At 41.0% G+C, this 21,392-nt stretch overlaps 2 protein-coding genes across 2 annotated transcripts in view; one reads left to right on the top strand and one right to left on the bottom strand.

Annotated features, from left to right (window-relative positions):
- Positions 1 to 1,610: 1,610 nt before the first annotated feature.
- acmsd (aminocarboxymuconate semialdehyde decarboxylase) lies at positions 1,611 to 8,023 on the bottom strand. The gene is made up of 10 exons (XM_069663722.1): positions 7,918 to 8,023; positions 6,288 to 6,332; positions 5,305 to 5,401; positions 5,172 to 5,221; positions 3,288 to 3,524; positions 3,015 to 3,108; positions 2,527 to 2,622; positions 2,201 to 2,373; positions 1,968 to 2,066; positions 1,611 to 1,673 (listed from the first exon to the last, which is right to left on the bottom strand). The coding sequence occupies exons 1-10, from the start codon at positions 7,972 to 7,974 to the stop codon at positions 1,611 to 1,613; spliced, it is 1,011 nt and encodes a 336-aa protein (XP_069519823.1). The 5' UTR covers positions 7,975 to 8,023.
- A 9,960-nt stretch (positions 8,024 to 17,983) lies between these two features.
- The window catches only part of tmem163a (transmembrane protein 163a), a 73,986-nt gene continuing 70,577 nt past the window's right edge, over positions 17,984 to 21,392 (top strand). The window contains exon 1 of the mRNA XM_069663333.1: positions 17,984 to 18,101. Within this exon, the coding sequence (XP_069519434.1) occupies positions 17,999 to 18,101 (103 nt within the window). The 5' untranslated portion in view covers positions 17,984 to 17,998. The remainder of the gene's footprint in view (positions 18,102 to 21,392) is intronic.

Below are 21,392 nucleotides of genomic sequence, written 5' to 3'. Positions count from 1 at the left end.
CGACAAAACATCGAATTGTTTTAATTTCTTTAGAGCTTAAAGTTACTTATTGGAGGTATGTGCTTTCTTTTATTTTCATTAGACAAGCAAGGTAGGAAATATGCTTTATACCTATAAACTGAGTTAATGAGCAAACAAGTCTATGCCTAACTCATATGCTGTGGCCGAAACCGCATACTCACATACTGCCTACTACATACTCAAACAGTATGTACTGCATACTGCCTACTAACCTGACTATTAGGATTAATCGTGTCCGGTATGATCTCCGGTCCATCTCCGCCATAGTAGAAGCTGAATAGCCGCAATGCATTTTGGGGCGGTTGAGTACAACCAGTGAGCTCTCGTCTCATAATCAAATATCCGGGCCGATCTAGTGTACATCCAGGCATTTCTCGCATACACAAAATTGCATACTAGTACTGTGATGGGAACGCATGACATATTCAATTTTACGTCAGGGTTAGTATGATTAGTATGATAGTATGCAGTTTCGGACACACCGAGAGACTGTATAAAAAGATGGACGACATGACAGCTCCCTAAAAGTGAAGCCAAAACATTTCGGGCGCCCCCTGCTGACTGGCTGCAGTATAGGTCATAAAGCCCGCCTCCTCCATGTTAACAGGTGGGACATGAGTCAAACTATAAAATAAAAATACACACCCGATACATTTTTCTGTAACATGGTTTCTGTCATTACAGTTATTATCATGTTGATTTACGTGCAAGTGTTCATTTTTCTGATAAGTTTATTTTTAATTAGTTATTTGATGCTGTCAAAATGATGATTGACAGCTCTGTTGACAAATTCGGCTCCTGCAGCCAATCAGTTCCGGGTGAGCAGACTGGAGGACGATCCACGAGTGGAAACGTAACTAAAACAATCACTACAGTCATTGAAGTTTCCATACCTGTGAACTTTAACCTCAGACCAACACAGAGAGCTGTTCTGCTGTTAAACACGCCATTGGCGTGGTCTTTGCTGTTTTTTCGTTAAGTTAAGTGTGTGTTTAGGTTAGCGGAAGTGGCTACAGCTGCTTCACTCGCCAATCTCTATTGCGCAGTCTCTGGCTCCATATGACGTCACCATTGCAAGATGGCAGCGCCTATCACAGGGGCTATTTTGGCATCAATTATGTACAATGGGAGCAGATGGAGTCGCGTTGTCCATCTATATATACAGTTATTGGCCTAACTCCTTGAAGCTAAGCACTTGTTAGTGCAGCTTTAAGCCATTAGAGTCTGTCCAGAAGTAAGAGATTACATTAACATTGACAATGTGTAAGAATAAAGTGTGGATAAATGTCCTCTTACTGTAAATAATGAACAAAAACACTGCAATCCCACAAGTGTCTGGCAGTCTAATGGACAGCCAAGGATGCAGGAACCATACAATTTAGTTAATATTTACGCCTCACATAATGTCCTACGGCTAATGAGTGTCACATGACTTGATTTCAAAGAAATACGCTCCACAAAAAAAAAAATTGGGGAATATTTTTTATAACATTATACGTTAACCATACAAGCAACTCAGATTTTTAGAACTCATCTAAATAATCTTTGCATTGATTCAGTGAGTGTAGCAGCTGAAGCAGATTCTCAAGTTACTCGAATTGCTCAATTTTCAGGCCCAAAAATTCCAGTGCGTTTCCAGCAAGTAATTTATCCTGCAAAACAAAAATGTACACACAGTATTGAACACTGGACTGGAAATACAATACCCTAAATGCTGTTAAAACATATTTATTCATTACTTTACACAATTTAAGTTTGTAAGCAAACCAAAGGCATTTCTTTAGGTCAAAATGTTTGGAATGGTTTCTAACATTCTACCAAAGACTAATTGTACTGTATTCTATGCTTTTCTGCTAATTAAGCTTTTCTGCCTAGTTATGTTATGTAGAGTCAATATGATTGACAGCAAAAATTATGTATTCTCTTCATGAAGGAAATATTGTTACCTTTAGTTTATCATCAAATTCCTCCATTGACTCAATTAATGATCCAGGCTGCAGCTCACCCAGAGGGAATGGATAATCTGTTCCCAGCATCACTTTATCCTAAAGGAGGAATACATGCATGTTAGTACTGAACATGTGTAAATATTCACACCCACAGAATTTCTGTAAAACTGATGAAAAATTAGTAGTCACTATCATAAGTAGTGTGTTTGAAAAGAGGAATACAAGCTCACTTTTCCTATAACATCAATGAGAAGCTTCAGGGCGATGGGATCATGAACCAGGGAATCTGTGTAGAAAGAACTAAGGTATTTCCTTGGTGATATCTTGTTGTCCACTGCACACAGGTCAGGGCGGACTGCGTGGCCATGTTCAATTCTGCCAATGGTGAAAGGAAAAGAGCCACCTGTAATTACAAAAGCACTAGAGGTCAAACTACAACATGCAGTGGCTCATTGCATCTTTAATTTTGCATGAAGTGAGTATATATTGAAGGGCCTATGTTATTCTGCTTTGACTTTCATGTTGTACATTTGAAACATGTAGGCCAGTACTGTACCTCCATGTGCAAAGCAGACTTTCAGTTTAGGAAATCTCTCAAAGACACCTCCAAATATCATCGAGCAAATGGCCATGGTGGTCTCTGACGGCATGCCTTTGGGATGGAAGAGACAACAGAAGATAATGTATCTTCTCATACTGTACTTTAATACATTGCTTGTTATTATAGGACAAAGGGAAGGGTTAATAGACTAAATAGCTGAAGCAAAATAATTTAAACTGTTTATAATGTGACACTGACATTAACATATGGGGTAATACAGTGATTTGGTTTTCATTTATCATTTTAGGAAATCGTGAGTATACTTCTTGAGCTGTGTATTTGCTAATGGTTTGTTTTTTATGTACAGAAAATTTAACATGCACCCCTTTTAGTCACAAAGTGATTGTATTGTCAAGAAAAAAGTGCATTCTATTTCTGTTGACTGGAACTGGGGGGGTGGGGGGGGGATTCAATATCTTCTGTTACTACTCAATCTCCCTCACCCACAAGCCAGGGCAGCCAATACTTAGCCATCCTCCCATCTGTCTGCATGTCCCATGGGTGCACGAATATGGAGCAGCCCAGCTCCTCAGCTGCCTGCATGAAAGAAACACTGCGAGATCAGTATTTCTCGATGGATGAGAATTTGACCTCTGAATACAAAGGAATATCATGTATTTCATCAGAAAACTAACCAGTCAAACCAGTGCAGACATAGGTACATTTTCAACATTGTGTCATCATATAAGCATGCACTGCAGTATTCGATGTCTCACAGCATAAAAAGGATAGAGTTCAGAGGCATTGAGGTCCCAGTTGTTGATATGTGAGCCAATCTGCACCCCAGGGAAGCCCAGCTCCCTCACGCAGCGCGTCATCTCCAGCACAGCCAGGTCAGGGGCTTGCATGGGCAGAGTGCCCAGGCCCACAAACCTCTTGGGGTGGCTGCGCACCGTCTGGGCCAAGTCATCATTTAAAAGGGTGCAGAGATCCAGTGTGTCGTGAGGTTTGGCCTGCAATCCAAAAATAACATTAAAAAAGGTAAATATTAAAGTAAAGCTGCATTAGAATTTGTTCTTATCTCTTTGTTACTCATGAACCTAAATATAAACCTGTGCTGCACAGAAACCTAAAATTCTCCTCTCATCTCTAACAGGATGGGTAGGTGTAGCTCACAGTTATTTGGGGAACAGTAAACAACACTGTGTTTCGGTTGTTAAGCACATAAACAATAAAACTTAATGGGCCGGTTTCACAGACAAGGCTTAAGCCTAGTCCCAGACTAAAATGCCTGTTTGAGCTGTCTTAACTAAAAGCGACTTGCACAGACCTATTCTAAAATAGTCATAGACTTAGCCTGTTCTGGATTAAACTAAGCTGATTGCAAGAGGGAAGGTTAGAGCTACTCTAGGCCTAAATTGAAGCTTAAATTAATCCTTCAAAGAGGCAGGTTTAACTTCTGCTTAGTCCTGTTTGTGAAGAGGAATGGACTATTTGGAATATCTAAATGAAGACCAACATGCACTACAGAGGCCAGCCAGACGAGTGCTTGTGGATAAGTGTAATCGGAGTGCTGCACAACTACCTGAAGCAGCACTGCTGTCCTGATCCTCCAATGGAAAATCAGGATCAAGCAGATGTGCCCATGGCTCAGGCCAGCAATGACAAACAAGGACTTGCATACAGAGAAGCTTTTACATTGAAGCACAACCAGATGAGACGCATTTAAATATGTAGTGTATTTATTATGGCTTTTTTAATTTTATTTTTTTACTTAAATAGTGTGCACGGAAAATTAAATGAGAAAATCAAGGCCGTCTTAAGATATTGTTTGCGGTGATTAAAATACTCCATTAGAAGCAATAAACTCATTTGGTCCTTAGTATGAAAAAAGAATAAAGATTGACGCAGACAGTGGAATATATTGACCAAAAACACTGACCAATTTACTTTCGGTCATCATGTGGTGTACAATTCACCAGTATTAATTCGCTCTCTTCCAATCTCTGCATTCTCTATTTGTTAAAAACCAGTTTAAGGTTCTTCCACAGTCTACAAAGGCAGATATCATTCTAAAGCGTATGTCACAAAAATAGAAATATGAGAAAAGTAAAACACTGAAAACAATAAAGATATCTCACAAGAAGTTAAACTTTTCTTGTTATATTTTAATTTGTGTTGAATTTACTGCAAATTGCAGCCCAACCACTCTTCTCTTGCTCAGTGAAAGCAGTCTGGCTTTTACTTTCAGTTACTGGATTGTTTGACACAGTTTTGTTTTAGTTTTTTCAGACTCACTAAAGTATTTTGAACAAATTCTCTTTGCCTCTGCCGTTGTTTTATCTCCAGGTTCACACCAGTCACTGTATTTTTCAATTCCATACCGGGTTTTTATGAGCACCATTAGACCAACAGCATGTTCTCACACTTAACCTAATGAGGCTTAACCCTGGTGTTCTCTTTTAGGCTTACTTAGCTTACTCCAGGACTCCATAGTCACCGACTAACTAAGCTAAACTTAAGCCACGTCCATGAAAGCCACTTAAATTTCCTGGTTTAACTAGTACACATTAAGGCCTACTCCTGGCTTAATTAAAGCCTTGTCTGTGAAACCGGCCCAATATGTTTTTCTTGGGTGCTCAGATTTAACAAGCACTTACCCAGTAACTGAACATCACAGGAACTGTAGAGAGGGCCTGAACAGTGACTCCTGAAGAGGCAGAGAAACATGATCAATGAGGTAAAACACTGTTATTCTTGCCGTTGTCTTTAACGTCTGTATACTGCAGATACCATGTTGATCCATGTCCCGCATGCGTGCGTTTGCATCCCAGCAGTTTTCTTGAATCACTCTGAACAGCTTCCCATCCTTCATCATCTGTGCTTCACCCTGAAACACAACATTAAGACGACATGCTGCATTTTGCATTTCACCTGTTCTACGTCATTTTTACTCAAGAAAGGCAGAACGACAAGGTTTAGGCTAAATGTACAGGCTCATACAGAAATAATCCCTCTCAATCAACACTTATGACTCGCTGTAAGTGTGAGGTGCTGTCTGACTTTGACCTCTGCCTGTATTTTCTTATGTCTCTGTGTTTGGGACATTTCTGGGGTCAACATTTGGGCAGTAGTTGTTCAGCCTAAAGCCAATACCATTGCACATGAAGTGAGGACTAATGCCATCTTGTTGCCTTAATTTTCAAACTCATGATACTATATGATTTCACTCACTTTAAAAACTATTTAAAATACAACCACATGATGGCAGCAGACTGCTGATTCTTTCTGTCTCTTGGAAAACAAACAACAACAAACAACATCTGTATTTGCATCGTGTTGTGGTACAGTATGACCCGAAGTTTTCCTCGATCCTGTTTTCACATCAGAATGTAGACTTCAACAGATGTTCATGCCAAGACATGGCTTATGTTTAAAGGCATCACTGAGACACATTCAACTATCCTTCCTTATGTGCACTCCTCTGATGGCAAAGGCTCAACCAACATCTGCCGCTGAATGTTTCACCGCTAACAGAGCTGCCATGCTGCTCTGTGTTCTGCTGTGTTGCAGGCGTATTTGAAGTGAATCTTTCCGCTGATGCAGTGGCAACGTGCTGAGTTCTGCAGCTGCTCACACAGTGAGGACCAGGCTGACAGGTCCACAGGGTGGGGTGCAGCAGGGAAGAACCTGCTGTGTCCCCTGCATAGTATGCAGTACTGCATAACCTGTTCTCAGAGCTGACATGCAGACAAGAATAAATAAGTGTGCCTCACCTTGCAGTGATGGTGAAGCTGGACAAAGCCATCATATCCATACCTCTGAAACACAAAAGAGTTTCATGCTTAACAATTTAAGAGCTTTTAAAGCATCCTATTCTGAAAAACACACATTATACTTTAGTTTTTAGTTTAATTAAGATGTAAAATCTCTGTTTAAACATGGGCGGAGCTTGGTTTCCTCCTGTGTCTGACTGTGGAAGAGCTTTTATTGATTGTGTTATCCCATCTGTGATAGTTCAATCTTCATCCAGGAGGACTATCCACTCTAACACGCTGGATAACTCTAAGTGAATGCCATCTGAGGCTGTTGACTCCTTTGCATACAGATGAAGCTGCAAAAGGTCTACAATAACAGTACAACCCCGTTTCATATCAGCACAGATCTGCAGCACTGCGTGAGCTTTTCACAAGGCCAGATGGGTTTAACAACCTCCTTTATTAAAAGTGTGAATCTATTTCTTTAAATACATTTTGCAATAAAAGCCTGCTTTGAATGAGATTCATGCTTACCAGTTTAACAGTGAACATTTCGTTTGAGGTCCTGAGAGACCAGGCCCTCTTTAACAGCTCACAAACACAATGAATATTGTTTTCACCGTGGTACTTACTTGCTTATTTGGAATTTTAGGAGATCTGCTCATAAAAACTAAATCAAACTAATGACATGTTAAGAAGTCTTCTACAAAAGATGAGGTATTAATCAGATCAATGCAGAAGGAACGTGATACAAAGCTCATGTAAACAGAGCTTTGATTTTTGCCAGTATGAGCAATAGGCCTATATAACCTTAGAGACCTGCAGAGATACAACAGATCGGGACTTAATTTATACTTAGCTTTAAAATCAGGCCTTCAGTTGGTTTACCATGCATAAGTGATTAATTACAGTATTATTCAAGTGTGACAAATAAAATTACTTGATGCTAGAAATCAGTCACATTAAAGCCAGATGCCTCAAGTAACACAGAAACTACGGGACAAAAACAATATTATGTAAAAACATGTCTGTCATATTATAATTATATGTTATTTTTATTATATTATATTATATTATATTATATTATATACATTACATGCTCAAGGAAAGGAAACACAAGTGTAGAAAGCTTGTGAGAGGGTTGGGACACCAGAGGTCAGACCGTTACGTGGGAACGGTCAACAAAGGGCCATTACATCCTTTACATACAGGGCCATGAAGGCTCCAATCTGCACACTGTCTTTCCTGTCCAGCCCTAAACATGGCAAATGATTATCTAAGGGCAGGCCTCCACAGTGACACAGACATAAGAGCAGGAGCAGATAGGACAGGGAACAGCAAGGCCGGAGCCACTTATTGATTAAAGTTTAACCATCCATAGAGAACACAGATTTATGGAGTGAGCTGTTAAACTCCCCGCTGACACTCCAATGGGAGAAGTCTGCACTTGTGTTTTACTGGCTTTTAATAGCATTGAATTAAGGTGAAGCTCTCTCTGCCAAAGAGCTGTACAAACAAAGATGTGTTTCTTTTAAACCCACTCAATCACACGAAAGAGCTGGAGCTTATAGATTGTGTGGATTTACTCCAGGCTATATCTACTAAAACCTCTCAGATTCAGAAAGAGCTTGTGTTTCTGGGTGCCTACCTGCTTCAAATCGGGCCACTCCTTTGGTAAAATATGATTATGAATATCAACCTTCATCCTTACGATCACCCTCAGGAATATTTGGAGGTCTGCTGCCAGAGATCTCTTGCAGTAACTGAGCGTAAATCCAACGCTTTAACTCCACGCCCTCAGTTAGAAACCAATGACCAACAGGTGAGTGACTGCTGCTGGTGCACCCTGGTCATTCATTAGCCAGTCATTACAGCAGGAGAGCAATCATTTGTGTGTGTAGCCAACATACTGCCATTTATAGTTAATATTCTGAACCATCAAGAGATAATCAAACCATTACACTTTTATTTACACCCCACCCCCTCATCCACCAGAACAGATGGCTGTCTGCAGAGTTATAGGCTAATAGTTTTGACCATGTTGGGGGCTGCAAGATTATACAATTACATTATAGGCCTTTTTCACAGTGGACATTTTTACATCCAACAGGAGGAAAAGCGCAGGTGTTTATAGTAGCATTAATGATGGCTGTATTCCATTTAGCTGCTTCAATTTCATGGCCCTGGTTGTGTGCATGCTGACTGTCTGTCATGGCTTTCTCAGACAACTGAATAGAACAGAACTGTTAAAGTTATTATTAACACTAATAACACATTATACAATATTTACTTATTTAGGCGTATATCTTTGTGAGTGTGTAGGTACACGTGTGTGCATATGTGTTGTTTAGATGTATGTGTATGTGTACTTGTGTGTGAAATTTGGAGTTTACACATGTATGGACTGTATCTATACTGTTTCATTATTGTTATCATTAATACTACCTCCTTGTTTTTTTCTTTGTTTACTTGGTTTAATTACGTTTTGTCCGCTTGATTTGACTTTGTATGCAAAACCACCATACATAATATGTAAAAAAAAAAATGTCTCAAACTGAGTCATATTTACATAATGTACCTTCTTTAACATTAGGCCTACTTTATATCCTCACCTGCTTACGATCCGGCGTTTTGGCGCCTCCTAGTGGTTGATTAGTGAAGCCGTGTGAAGTCCTTCAGCATGAACTTGGCATGAAGTCACGTTGTGTCATTAACAAGGCTGAGGTGTCAAAAATCCAACCTTTCTTTTACGTTTATGATTTGAATTGTCTATAATTTTATTGCCCCTACTTACTCTAAAGTTATTGAATTATATTGTATATATTTTGATGTATTTATTTTACTATATTCGCATTATGTCCGGCTATAATGTTGAATGTATTAAACCATTAAGAGTGCCTGTTGTTTACCTCAATATGATGCCTTAATGCTTCGAGAATAGTTCGACGTTTTATTATTTATTGTATTTTATACTGATTGTATTGTATATATAATGATTTAATTCAGGGATTTACGGGTAAATTCATCTTTATAAACTTGAAACCAATCCACACGTGACGTTTTTCAAACAATTAGTCAAAGAACGTATAAACACGTATAAAAAAGAGCTAAAACATGAGTTAAGATCTAAAATAAATACTTTATGCCCTAAATACACAGACTGATAAATAAATCAACTTGATAGAGAGAATCAGTCTTCATAAAAAGGATCAAATATGGGGTTATAGGTTAAAGAAACAATGTTTTTATGCAGTGGTCTGTCAGGAATTAGGAGGTGAGTTCTGGGAGGAGGAGAGAAGGAGAAAGGGGAGGAGGAAAGAAAACTTGCTGGCACCGCCTGACAGATTCTCAGCAGATCTCAACAATTTATCACATCCGCGCATCTAACCCTAAACTGTCTGTAAGTGGCTCAGCCGGACGGAGTGTTTACACTGAGCCTGCAGAGCTGCTCCTGCACTGTGGACTTTACGCGCAGGGAGTTGGTTCGCTGCTGATGCTGGGGAGATAAATCCGTTATCTCCCATCTTCTCTTATCGCCATCTCTTCTTTTCTCCCCCTCTTCGCAACTGAGTCGACACCGGTGGCTTATCGGACGCGCTGGATGGCTGCTGCACTTAGCGAACCGGCGTGAATCTTTCTATCATCATCATCTTGATCTGCCTTTTGAGCCTGACAACAAACCAGCAACTGCAGCAACAATGACAGACCCGGCGACCCAGGAGTCCTACCCTGTCCCAGACCCGACTATCGTGGATCCCTGCCCGGCCACAGTGCGGAACGGCCAGTGCGCCCCAGATGGCTTCACCAACAACCACCACCAGCAAGTCAAAACCCCCAGCCAGCCCGAGGCGTTAAACACGGGCCAGGAGATGAAAATCACAGACAGTGTGGAGGGAGAAGGTAACTTTATCCATCTCTGTCATGTTTTTCAAAAGTTATGGATGTGCATGCATGCGAATGTGTGCGCGTTAGGGGGCTGAGATGGGAGGGGTATTTTTACCCATATGAGGTATTTTTAGTCTGCTCTCATTTGAATAATTTATGACAGCCCTACATCAGCAGGATTCATGTTGTCAAGGAGTGAAGCAAAGTTTGAAATATTAAAACATTGTTCGATTGATAGTCTCTAAAACAAGCCATTCATTCATTCCATCATTTCAGCTCTGCATAATAAATATAACAAAGTTGCCTGTAGGGATTCAGTTGTTTCATCTAACATGCAGCCAGAGGCGCACAGTCTCAGACTCACAGTCATGCTTCAGAGCTAGATTTTGGTACCAGTCACATGCACGCCTAACTAACCCTTACATGCACTTGCACTGGTTAAAGCACATGTAAGTAAGTGAGAGGGAAATTCCTGCTTCTATAATCCCAGTCATCATTTATGCAAAATGCAGAAAAACAGTGAAACAATACATTCCAATTAGGATAATCAGAGGGCCTCAGTTATACAATAGCCTGCATCCTAAGCCTGGTTTACTGAATACCATGTATGTTTACTGGATATGATTCCAAGAGACAATTGATGTTGAAGCTGATTAAAATGTGTAGCCTATTTAATATAATTGTGATAGAAACTGAAAGGGTATTGGATTCAGTGTTGCTATGAGGATTGGATTTGGCTTATTTTTGGGAGCTGGAATCAACCAACAGTATCTAATTGGTATCTACTTGTAAGAAGAAAGAGGAATGGGCAGAATGAAGGATGATGGATGGATGCTTAAAACTACTTTTGTTTTGCTTCTTTCACTGTGTCAGATTCTTTAAAAAAAGTGTACAAAAACATAAAACCACTGGATCCTACATTCCCCATAATGCCCCTTAGTTCAATCTTTCATCACTTTGTCTTTGTGTCTCCACACTTTGAGATCAAAACTTCTTGAATATGAAGTCTCCAAACCCAAACAAATGCTGCATTCCAGACAACCTCAGAAGTCGAGTTTTTCCGACCTCCGACTAGAAAAATTGCTCTGAAATGCCATTCAAAGTCGGAGTTCCTACTTGTGAACTCGGAGCAGATTCATGTTCCCCCGACTTCACGAGAATCAGACGTCACACAATAATGGCCACACCCATGGAGAGGCTCATCGTTAATGGTAAACTATCGACTGAAAAGCAACGTAATATATATTTGGCTGCTTTTAATTATAACTACTACTATCACATAGCAACAAATGTTCTGCATCAAAACGTTTATACGATATGTCACTAATATGATAAGGTAGCTGGTTACTATAAATAATCTGTGAAAGAAAGAAACATCTTTGAAACAACTTTGTTACAGTCTGCCATGTTTTTTATTTACTTTGGCGTCGTGCACTTGGAACGCTCTGAGGTCGGAAATCGGAAATTTCCACTGGGAAGTTCTCAAGTTGTCTGGAACGCAGTGGAAGATAACTCTGATGACATCACCGGGATTATTTTCACAGCTCATCTTAAACCATTAATGTCATTATTCAACAGTTGAAACAGAGTGAACATGTACTAATGATCACTAGTACAGGGATTTAAATATCTTAAATTGGCGGAGTGTACCTTTAAATGTCACACGTGTTACTTTTTGCTGATGATGTCAGGTGAGGTAATGAATATAAATGAGCCACACTCACAGAGACATTAAAGGCCATGACATGCATCAGGGAGGAATGCTTTGTGTAAAAGTGCAACAATTTAAGTAGATGTAAAGAAAAAAACAAGCTTTAACTAAACTCAGACTTCATACACACACATTCCAGCACAATATATTTCACACATACACACTCTCCCAGTCTGCCTCCCTCCTCCGCTTTCTTCATCTCTCCCCTATTTACATAAAAGTCCCTGCCATTGCTGTAAGGAAACTGCTGCAGTCCTCTGATCCTGCTTATCCAAGCAGTATCTATCTGTCTATCTATCTATCTATCTATCTATCTATCTATCTATCTATCCTTATAATGTATGAATACTTATTATTATTGTATAGTTGTATCAGAAAGCATTAAGACAGGTGAAGGTGAGGGTGAGGAATTGAGATTACTTTAACAAAGTGTTTATCCCGTCATGTCAGACCTGCCAGAAGTTTTGTATTCAGTCATTAGTCATTAGCTTTTCTTTGTTCTGCACACATGCATGGAAATTGTGAAAGCGTATTTTAAATATTTTAAGAAAGAAAGGTGTGACAAAAGACAAGTGTCAAAAGAATGAGAGAAACACACACACACAGCAACCCACCCTCCCACACAAACCTGTGTGCGCGTAACAGAGAGATGCATGAGGAGATGTTGAGCACATGCCTCCCCGTCTGATCCCCCAGCCAGCGATCATGTGAGCACAGTGATTTAAGCATGCTGTCTCACTTCCCCCTCTGCCACACACACACACACACACACACTCACACACACACAGGCAAACAGGCCCACATGCCGGTCAGTTAGTCTAGCTGGAATGGTTTGACAAACTGTCCTCTCAGTATATATCGCAGACAGCACAGTATTATTAATTTTTAATGAGGAAAGGAAGGTTTGTTTCCTCACTTTTAAGTGTTACTTACTAGTGACCTGACAATTTCTGGGATGGAAACTCTGCTCATGTCCTTACCAAATCACCTTAAGGTGTTATTAGAGCATGTCAAACCAGAGGTTATAAGAGGTCGGTTTTGCCATCAGGACAAATGTCAAATACAGTGTCACTCAACATGAACTGGTATTGTTGAAAATAATGCAATTTTTAAATTACACATTTTCCATGTCAGGCAAAAGCCCTTTTTACACTGCGATTTCGCCACAGAGCTTTAACGAAGCTCCGCCGTTATACCACCTTTGCCATTTTACATTGAACCAACCAACGCCGGTGTAAAGCTGCTGCAGTGTGCGTTTTGACATTGCGTCCCGACGTTGCGGAAGCAAAAAGCACGCAAGACTTGTAAACAAACAGTGCGAGCTTCACATACACACACACAGTGCTTTTCCGCCCTGCCAACTCGGCCATTTAGACTGACACAGTTCCTCTGTTATTACCTCCGATGCGGGCTCAGAGACCATTCTGACTCTTTACGTAACAGAAACATAATAATCCTGCCTTGGACTGGCAGTGTAAAAGAAGTTTATGAATGCAACAAACAAAAATCTTTTCTTGACCTTGTTTTTTTTTCTTGACAAACAGACATTACGGCTTATTTAAGTGATTTTCTAACACACACAAAAATACACACACAAGGACACAGTTGCCTCGTGTGACTTAATTTGCCACTAATTCTGCAAACTGATCTTTCTCTTCACGCTTTCAGATGACTTTTATTCCCTTAACGCACAAGACACGTGGTTCTCTTTGATTTTCTCTCTTCCAAGAAATCAGTTCCGCCCAGATGAAAGGATTTCCCATCAGTTAGATTGTTCGGTCAAGGGGTGAATGTGTTTTTGTCATAAGCACGTGCTACAAGGTTTCTGGTGTTTGCCCCTTCATGTCAACAAATTGATTGAGTGATGAATTCACTGTGAGAGTGACAGCAAATGTAATACATAATGAATCAAACACTTACTGTAAAGATAAATGTTTTCCATATTTAAAACTAGTTTAACTCCTCAAAGAGGTTTTCCCAGTAAGGCTACAAGCTGCTTACAGTATTTCATTCAAACTCTTTGCCTCTCATAGTGACACAGAGCTACAGCAGCTGTACAATGTGCTCCCAAAAAGTGTGTTATTTTACAGATGACACCCTTGTATATGTGTGCGCTGGATACAAAGTACTTTCTGACAGTCTGGATACTAGTTGCCTGAACTAAACTAAAGTCAGTTGAAGTGTAACATGGCCTAGAGTGCAAACTCTGGCAGTCTGTCAGAAACAGTTGGCAGTGCTTGCTCGCTGGTGAGGGATCATATCCTAGTAGCAGCACCAACTCCCCCTGGATGCTCTGCCTGTCTCCTTCTGTCTACACCCACTCCAGACAAACAGTTGGACAAACACAACAGGCTGCATGGACGGTGAACTCGCCAGCCCACAATGCAAGAGAAAAAGAAAAACATATAAATGGCAGACTGAAGCTGTGTTAAAAGGGCTTATTTTATCACTACATTATGTTTTTGAGACTACAAAATGCTTTAAAAATTAACTTAGCCAAAGGGTATTGTAATTAATTTGTCACATTTTTCATTGACATAAAGGGGATTTTCAAAGTTTCAGTTCTCAAGTCATGCGGACCACTTCTCAAGAAGGGCAACGCGTGAATGGGAGTTTATCGTAAACGTAAGGCTCTAGCATCGTTTGAGCTTGACCCATACTAGGAATAAATCAATAAAAATCAAGAAGGAATAAAAACTTCAAGGAATAAAAGTCCGGATAGTTCGGCCTCTGCTGCTTTGATTTCTACTCTTCTTTAACAATCTGTCTTTTGTTGGTCCTATAAATTCCTGGAAGAGAAATACTCAAACACTGTAGTTCTCCTTTAAGTCCTAAATGGTTAGATTTGGCGCAAGCATGTGACTTTTCTAGGTCTCCATCAGCTGTTGTTTCTGGCAAGATTCCCTCATTATGACGCAAACACACACACACACACACACACACACACACACACACACACACACACACTCCTCCTTCTCCTCAGTAAGTCAAGCCCAGAACTGCAAGTCACATTATTCAGTTTCTAAATATGTTTTGTAGGTTGAGTTGTTCAGTATCAGGTGGTCGATCACAAACTTCTGTCCACTGTACAACAACAGCTGGTTTTGAGATGTCATATCTTTGTCTTGTACTAATCCGGCTTTAAGTTACAAACATCAAGGCTCAAGAGTGATTGGCTGATTTGTACATGTTTATTCAGTTATTCCAGGTTTTCTGTGGATCAAAAGATGAGGCAACCTGTGAAGTGTTCCATTTGATTATTTACATCACAAATGACGAGTTCTGTGGGGTTTCACATGGTAAGCAAAGAGTGATGGTTTCCTATAGAAGGATGAGGTGGAAGTCTGCTTTGTGGAAGCATTTTCCTGCACAACCTTGTATAATGACTTGAGCACAACTACCCCACGGCAATGGCACCTTATTACTGTTGAAGCTCTGTTAATTTGTGTCAATGAAAGACAATTAAAGATGTAATCTTAACCGAACAAAACAAAGACAATGATCCTAAAAGTCCATCCCTTACCCTTTGAGTCATATTTGTAACCAGTAACTTTCAAATGTCATTACTGAGTTGTAAGTTGTTTCAGTGGGTTTAAAGGTTAAACAAGTCTTGTTTTTTCTCCTCATTAGTTCTCATTCCGCCTGAACCATCTTCTGTGTCTCAAGACATTTCACAGGCGACAGGCGATCCTTGGGACTCATTTCTGGATAGAATAACAACTGATAACATTAAAAGCTCTTTTGGACGGAAAAAGTTCAGGGTTATACATATTGCATGAATCTGCAGAGCATGCCAGATAACAATGGAGCAGCTTCGGGCTGTTTTGTCTGTGACTTCAGGCAAAAAACTCACACAGAAACAGAGCTGTGTGAGCCATAGGAAATGTATGCTAATTGTAAGACTGAGGAAACTGTGCCTTAAAAAGAAATTGAGGTTTAGACAGACTGTTCTTGTTGTCAAAATCAGTTGTTATAAAATGTTCATTTTTGGTGACATATCTGTGAACTTGGGCTTCAGGATGGTGCAGTGGTTAGCGCTGTTGCCTCACAGCGTACATAGTGGGCCTTTGTGTGTGGAGTTTGCATGTTCTCCTCGTGCATGCGTGGGTTCCCTCTGTGTGCTCTTGCTTCCTCCCACAGTCCAAAGACATGCTCGTTAGGTTCATTGGTGACTCACTGAAATTGCCGTATGTATGAATGTAAGCATGAAAGATTGTCTGTCTCTATGTGTCAGCCCTGTGACTGACTGGCGATCAGTCCAGGGTGTACCCCGCCTCTCGCCCAATGAGAGCTGGGATAGGCTCCAGCCCCCCCGAACAGGATAAGCGTTATAGTCCCAGTCCTAGCATATCCCAGTTGCTTTTTATTAAATTAGTTTGAGAAACTATTTATACAGTTCATGCACTCTGCAGTTGAAGTGCTTTGCATGGTGCACTGTTACAGATAAACTGAGTTTTGTTTAACTCTGTGAAGGTCAGTAAAGAAAGTTAAACTTGACAAGCTGTCCCAAAGCTATGCTTCAACATTGAGCTGTAAGCTGCAGTATAACAAGTGTCCCCCAGGCTTTACATAGTGTTTTAGGCCCTTGGTGTACATCCCCAAAGGTTTTGGTGTTCTCTTGGAAAATGTGGTGAATTATGTGAGGGAAGGAAGCCCACATGGTGAAAGACAAAGCTGCATTATTGTTCAACACAGGAATAAGTACTCATTGATAGGTATGTTGGGCCTCAGACTGATTAAAGCTAAGTTCAGTTCATGGAGCATTTATGCAGCAGAGCTTGACCTCTGACCTCCCACTGCAAATACCCCTGTGAAAATGTTTATTTTTTACTATAACTAAATGTTTTGTGAAATCCATCCATCCATCCATCCATTATCTTCCACTTATCCGGGGCCGGGTCGCGATGGCAGACTACTCAGTAAGGTGACCCAAGCGTCCCTCTCCCCAGCAGCATTTTCCAGTTCTTCCTGGGGGATTCCGAGGCGTTTCCAGGCCAGACGGGATATATAATCCCTCCAGCGAGCTCTGGGTCTGCCCTGGGGTCTCTTCCCAGTTGGACGTGCCCGGAAAACCTCCAAAGGGAGGCGCCCAGGAGGCATCCTAACCAGATGCCCGAACCACCTCAACTGGCTCCTTTCGACGCGAAGGAGAAGTGACTCTACTCAGAGCTCCTGACCTTTTCTCTAAGGCTGAGCCCAGACACCCTCCAAAGGAAACTCATTTCGGCCGCTTGTATCCTCGATCTCATTCTTTCGGTCACTACTCGTGACCATAGGTGAGGGTTGGAACGTAGATCGACTGGTAAATCGAAAGCTTTGCCTTCAGGCTCAGCTCCCTCTTCACCGCCACGGTCCGGTACAACGCCTGCATTACTGCTGATGCTGCACCGATCCGCCTGTCAATCTCACAATCCATTTTACCCTCATTCGTGAACAAGACCCTGAGATACTTGAACTCCTTCGCTTGAGGCAAAGACTCACTCCCCACCCGGAGGGGGCAATCCATTGGTTTCTGGCAGAGAACCATGGCCCCAGACTTGGAGGTGCTGACTCTCATCCCAACCGTGTCACACTCGGCTGCAAACCACCCCAATGCCTGCTGGAGGTCCCAACTTGATGAAGCCAACAGGACAACATCATCTGCAAAAAGCAGAGATGAAATCCTGAGGTCCCCAAACTGGAAACCCTCCTCCCCCTGGCTGCGCCTTGAGATCCTGTCCATGAAGTTTTGTGAAATGAAATGTGAAAATATGGTTGTCTAGTGGCAATATTATTGCAGTTGGAATGTGTTTTTGTGGTCAGTTTTTAATGACTACATGTTAACCTTATTGGCTTGCCCTGCATGTTAAATGCTTTGTCATTATGACCAAAGAAAACGCACCATTGTTCAACTTTGAGCAGAGAGACTTTTGTTTTGTCTGCAATGCTCTGGGGGACTACATAAGTCCTACAGCATCAAAGTGTTTGAAAAGGTCAAATGCCCATTTAAGTTTCCTCTGGTTGCCTCATATGATCACATGATAAATTATGACATAAAAAAAAAACCATTAAAAAAAAAACAGAAAAGAAGAAAGAAAGAATTGTTCTTGTAACAGAGTCTTTGTGTCTCCCTGCAGGTCTTCTGGAGAGCAGCATGCGTCTGAAGCCCCATGAGGCTCAGAGCTACAGGAAGAAGGCGCTCTGGGTGTCCTGGGTCTCCATCGTGGTCACTCTCATACTGGCGGTGGCAGCTTTCAGTAAGAATTTAAAACACTCATTTATGGGCATACAACATGGACTTAAGTGTGATACAGTTACTTTTGTTTACAGTGTGTGCTGTTCAGTAGTGACAAGACTGACTGTGGCAGTTTATTTCCCAATTCCCTGTTGTCTCAGAGAAGATGTTGTCATCTAAATGGGTAATGGTGTAGTCAGTTTTGCACATAATGTGGGGTTGAAATGGATACAGATGGCCTGAGGTGCATTGTTCTACAATGGTAAAAAAAAGTCCTGTAGTGGGTCTTAATACTATCTTTATATTTGAGGTCAAAGGTCATGAACGCTACATTTGATTGAACAAAACGTAACCCTTACAGTCCATAAATTCCAATGTATATGTAACGAGTAAAGCAGCTCGTTAAAAATACTGATGAAACAACACAGAGCAAATTGATTCCGCTGCATAAAGGCCACATTTTCAATATGTCTGAAGATCCTGGATGCATGTGCAGTTTCTATAAAAGAGGCCTTTTTATTCTGTTGTAAAGGTCAGGCATTTGGATGCTGGCCCTTATGATGTGTCACTAATTTGAAATCAGCATATTATAAACAGATCTCACACATGTTATGAACAATGTGATGACATGGAGCATGTGCCTTTAACCCATGATGACCTGATGAAGGTCGCCGCTTCACAGTAATTAGTTTTCATAGCTGAGAACTTGAGATCTTTGTTTGGTTCAGAAAATTTTATTAGGAACGTCACGTAGTTTTATCCCATGATGCACTGTAAATCTGTAAGCTCATCAGTAGTACAATGTCAGTTGTGAAAAGTGATTCAAATTCATTAGCAGTACACTTCAAGTGAAACAGTGGTATTTCTTGTTTAAGAGAGGTCAAAACAAGAGATGCAGTGAAAATTGTTGTATGTAGTTAGAGCCACATGGCCCAACTCCTTCACAATTTCATACCTTTAAGGCAGACGTACGTGACTTTGGACAAAAGCTGAATGAAATTGTAATTGTAAAGCACCCTGCCATTTATGAGGCAGTTAGACTGAGTACCTAAAATTAAATGGAGCAGTTAGTATGTAGTTCATAAGGACCCGCCTGAAGAGGGACAAAGGATAGAAAGTAACTACTATGTATATTCAAATGTAGTTGCAAGTAAGAGACAGAACTTTTTCACTCATTTTATCACGGCTGTGGCTCAGTGTTAGAGTCAGTCGTCTCTCAATGGAAAGGTTAGTGGTTCGATACCTGACTGCTACAGTCACATGTCGAAGAGTCCTTGGGCAAGACACTGAACCCCAAATTGCTCCTGAAGGCATCCTGATTGGAGATTGGCACTTAGGCCTCTGCCAAGAGTGTGTGAAAGGCTGAATGGGACATGTAGTGTAAAAGCAGCTATATATATATGCAGTCCATTTATTGACCAGTTTAATAAACACACTTACATGTGTGTATACTGTATACTAACACAATAGTGGTCTGAGAATGTATCAGTCTAAAGTCTTATAATAAATTAACATTATTCATTTGATTTCATCCTCAGAGTGTTTCAAAGAAGTAGTTTCTTAGCTGGAAGTGTCCTTCATGTCCAACGTGCTGTCCACGCTGTCTTTTCCTGCTTTGATGTCCCTTTCCGATGTGAGTCATACATTGGTGACTGAATCTCACAACATCAGATCTAGCATCATTAGTTTCCTTTTGTAGTCTGTCTGGTGATGCACTTTGGAGGTTTTTCTTCTGTGACCCCTCTGATGTTGTGAAATGGTGTCGCAATAGTTTCAACACACGTTTTCTTGTCTTATGATATAGAGGATGTTTAGCGTGCACTGTACCGCTGTGAGTGCAACACAGGATGTTGCTTTGTCATCCTGGCTAAGCACCAGCTTTAAGTCACAACGTGTCCTCGTCCATTGAAACCTTTTGTCTTATCCGTGGTGTGCTGACTGAGCACAAACACGCTTTAAGTGATGCAGCTGCAATGATTCACACTTAGAAAGTACAAAAGAAAACAACTACAAGGAAAGTAGAGGGAGGCAAGGGCATGTGGTTCTTGTATAGAACAACATTTAACATTGATGTTTACTCTTGTTAAAGCTGCACGAAAAAAGATTATATTTTATTAACTTTGGAACAGGGCAGTGGTTAGTGCTATTGTCTATAGAAGGTTCTTGGTTCAAATCCTGGTTTGGACGAAGTGGGCCTTTCTGTGTGGAGTCTGCATGTTCTCCCCGTACATCCGTGGGTTCTCTCCGGGAACTCCGGCTTCTTCCCAAGGTCCAAAGACACGTTTGTTATGTTAATTGGTGACTCTAAAAGTGCACGTAGCTGTGAGTGTGTGAGCGTCAAAGGTTCTCTGGTGTTCAGTCCAGGGTGTGTCCTGCTTCTCGCCCAATGACAGCTGGGATAGGATCCATCCCCCCCACAACCCTGAACAGGATAAGCGGTATAGATAATGGATGGAACTTTGGAACACATTTCTACATGTAAATGAATTTTATCATCGTCTTTGAGCTTTTGTTTTTCTGCCTGCAACGTTAATGCTTTGTTTCTCTCCTACTGCTGTCAAAGTGTTTTTTTGTTTAACAGCAAAAAGATGATTTCAGCAAAAAAGGCTCTCAATACCTGCATGCTAAAAAGGATTCAACAGCTTAAGGGACATTTGTCTTTGGTGAAGTCGGTGCAGACCCAAAACTGAGCTACAATCAGAGTCAATATTGGGCTGAATTCTTGCCGTGGTGCTCTGGAACTGCTTATCCCTAGCCTCACTAAAAGAGTACAAGTGCACAGAGGTAAGGCTGAACATGACCCTGGATGAGTCTCAAGACGATGTGATTACGAGGACCTGCTCCCACACTGGCAACCCGGAGGAAGTGGGCCCTACTGGAAGCGATATGTGCTCTCAAGCTTGCAGACATTGTAGGACGAGTGCAGCAGGGAAGAGGCGGGTTTGGACACGGGACAAGTCATAAACACAAACGAGCAGTCCAGTAATGTTCCTTTTTGTTTGCTGAATATGTAAATAGACATCAGTGTGCGAACAATTCATCACAATTCCTCCATCACTTATCTCCAACGTCCGGTCAGCTTGTTTCTTACCCTTTACTTTCTTTACCTCCTCTTTATGTGCTCTCTCACCATATCCATCCCTCATTGCCTCTTTTATCCTTTCTCTTCTTCTCTATCTTTTTCCTGTTCCTGTGCCCTTCTGTGACCTTAAGCAGTATTTAACATTTAGAAGCGATGAGGGTTCAAGGCTCATCCTTTTCCGCTTTACTGTCTATTGTATCAGCTTGTGAATGTCTCGGTCATAAGTGGCTG

This window comes from Semicossyphus pulcher, unplaced genomic scaffold (genome assembly GCF_022749685.1).
Source record: "Semicossyphus pulcher isolate SPU_LCO1_2020_fin unplaced genomic scaffold, fSemPul1.0.p SCAF_15, whole genome shotgun sequence".
NCBI lineage: Eukaryota > Metazoa > Chordata > Actinopteri > Labriformes > Labridae > Semicossyphus > Semicossyphus pulcher.
Note: the sequence above shows the minus strand (reverse complement) of the source record. Positions and strands in the feature narration are given on the sequence as shown.

Coding starts and splice junctions, on each gene's coding strand:
- acmsd (XM_069663722.1), bottom strand. CDS start 7,974: ATGAAGGTTGATATTCATAATCATATTTTACCAAAGGAGTGGCCCGAT. Junction 5,222..5,304: donor GCGGGACATGGATCAACATG/GTATCTGCAGTA, acceptor CTGCCTCTTCAG/GAGTCACTGTTCAGGCCCTC. Junction 3,525..5,171: donor CTGTGATGTTCAGTTACTGG/GTAAGTGCTTGT, acceptor TTTGGATTGCAG/GCCAAACCTCACGACACACT.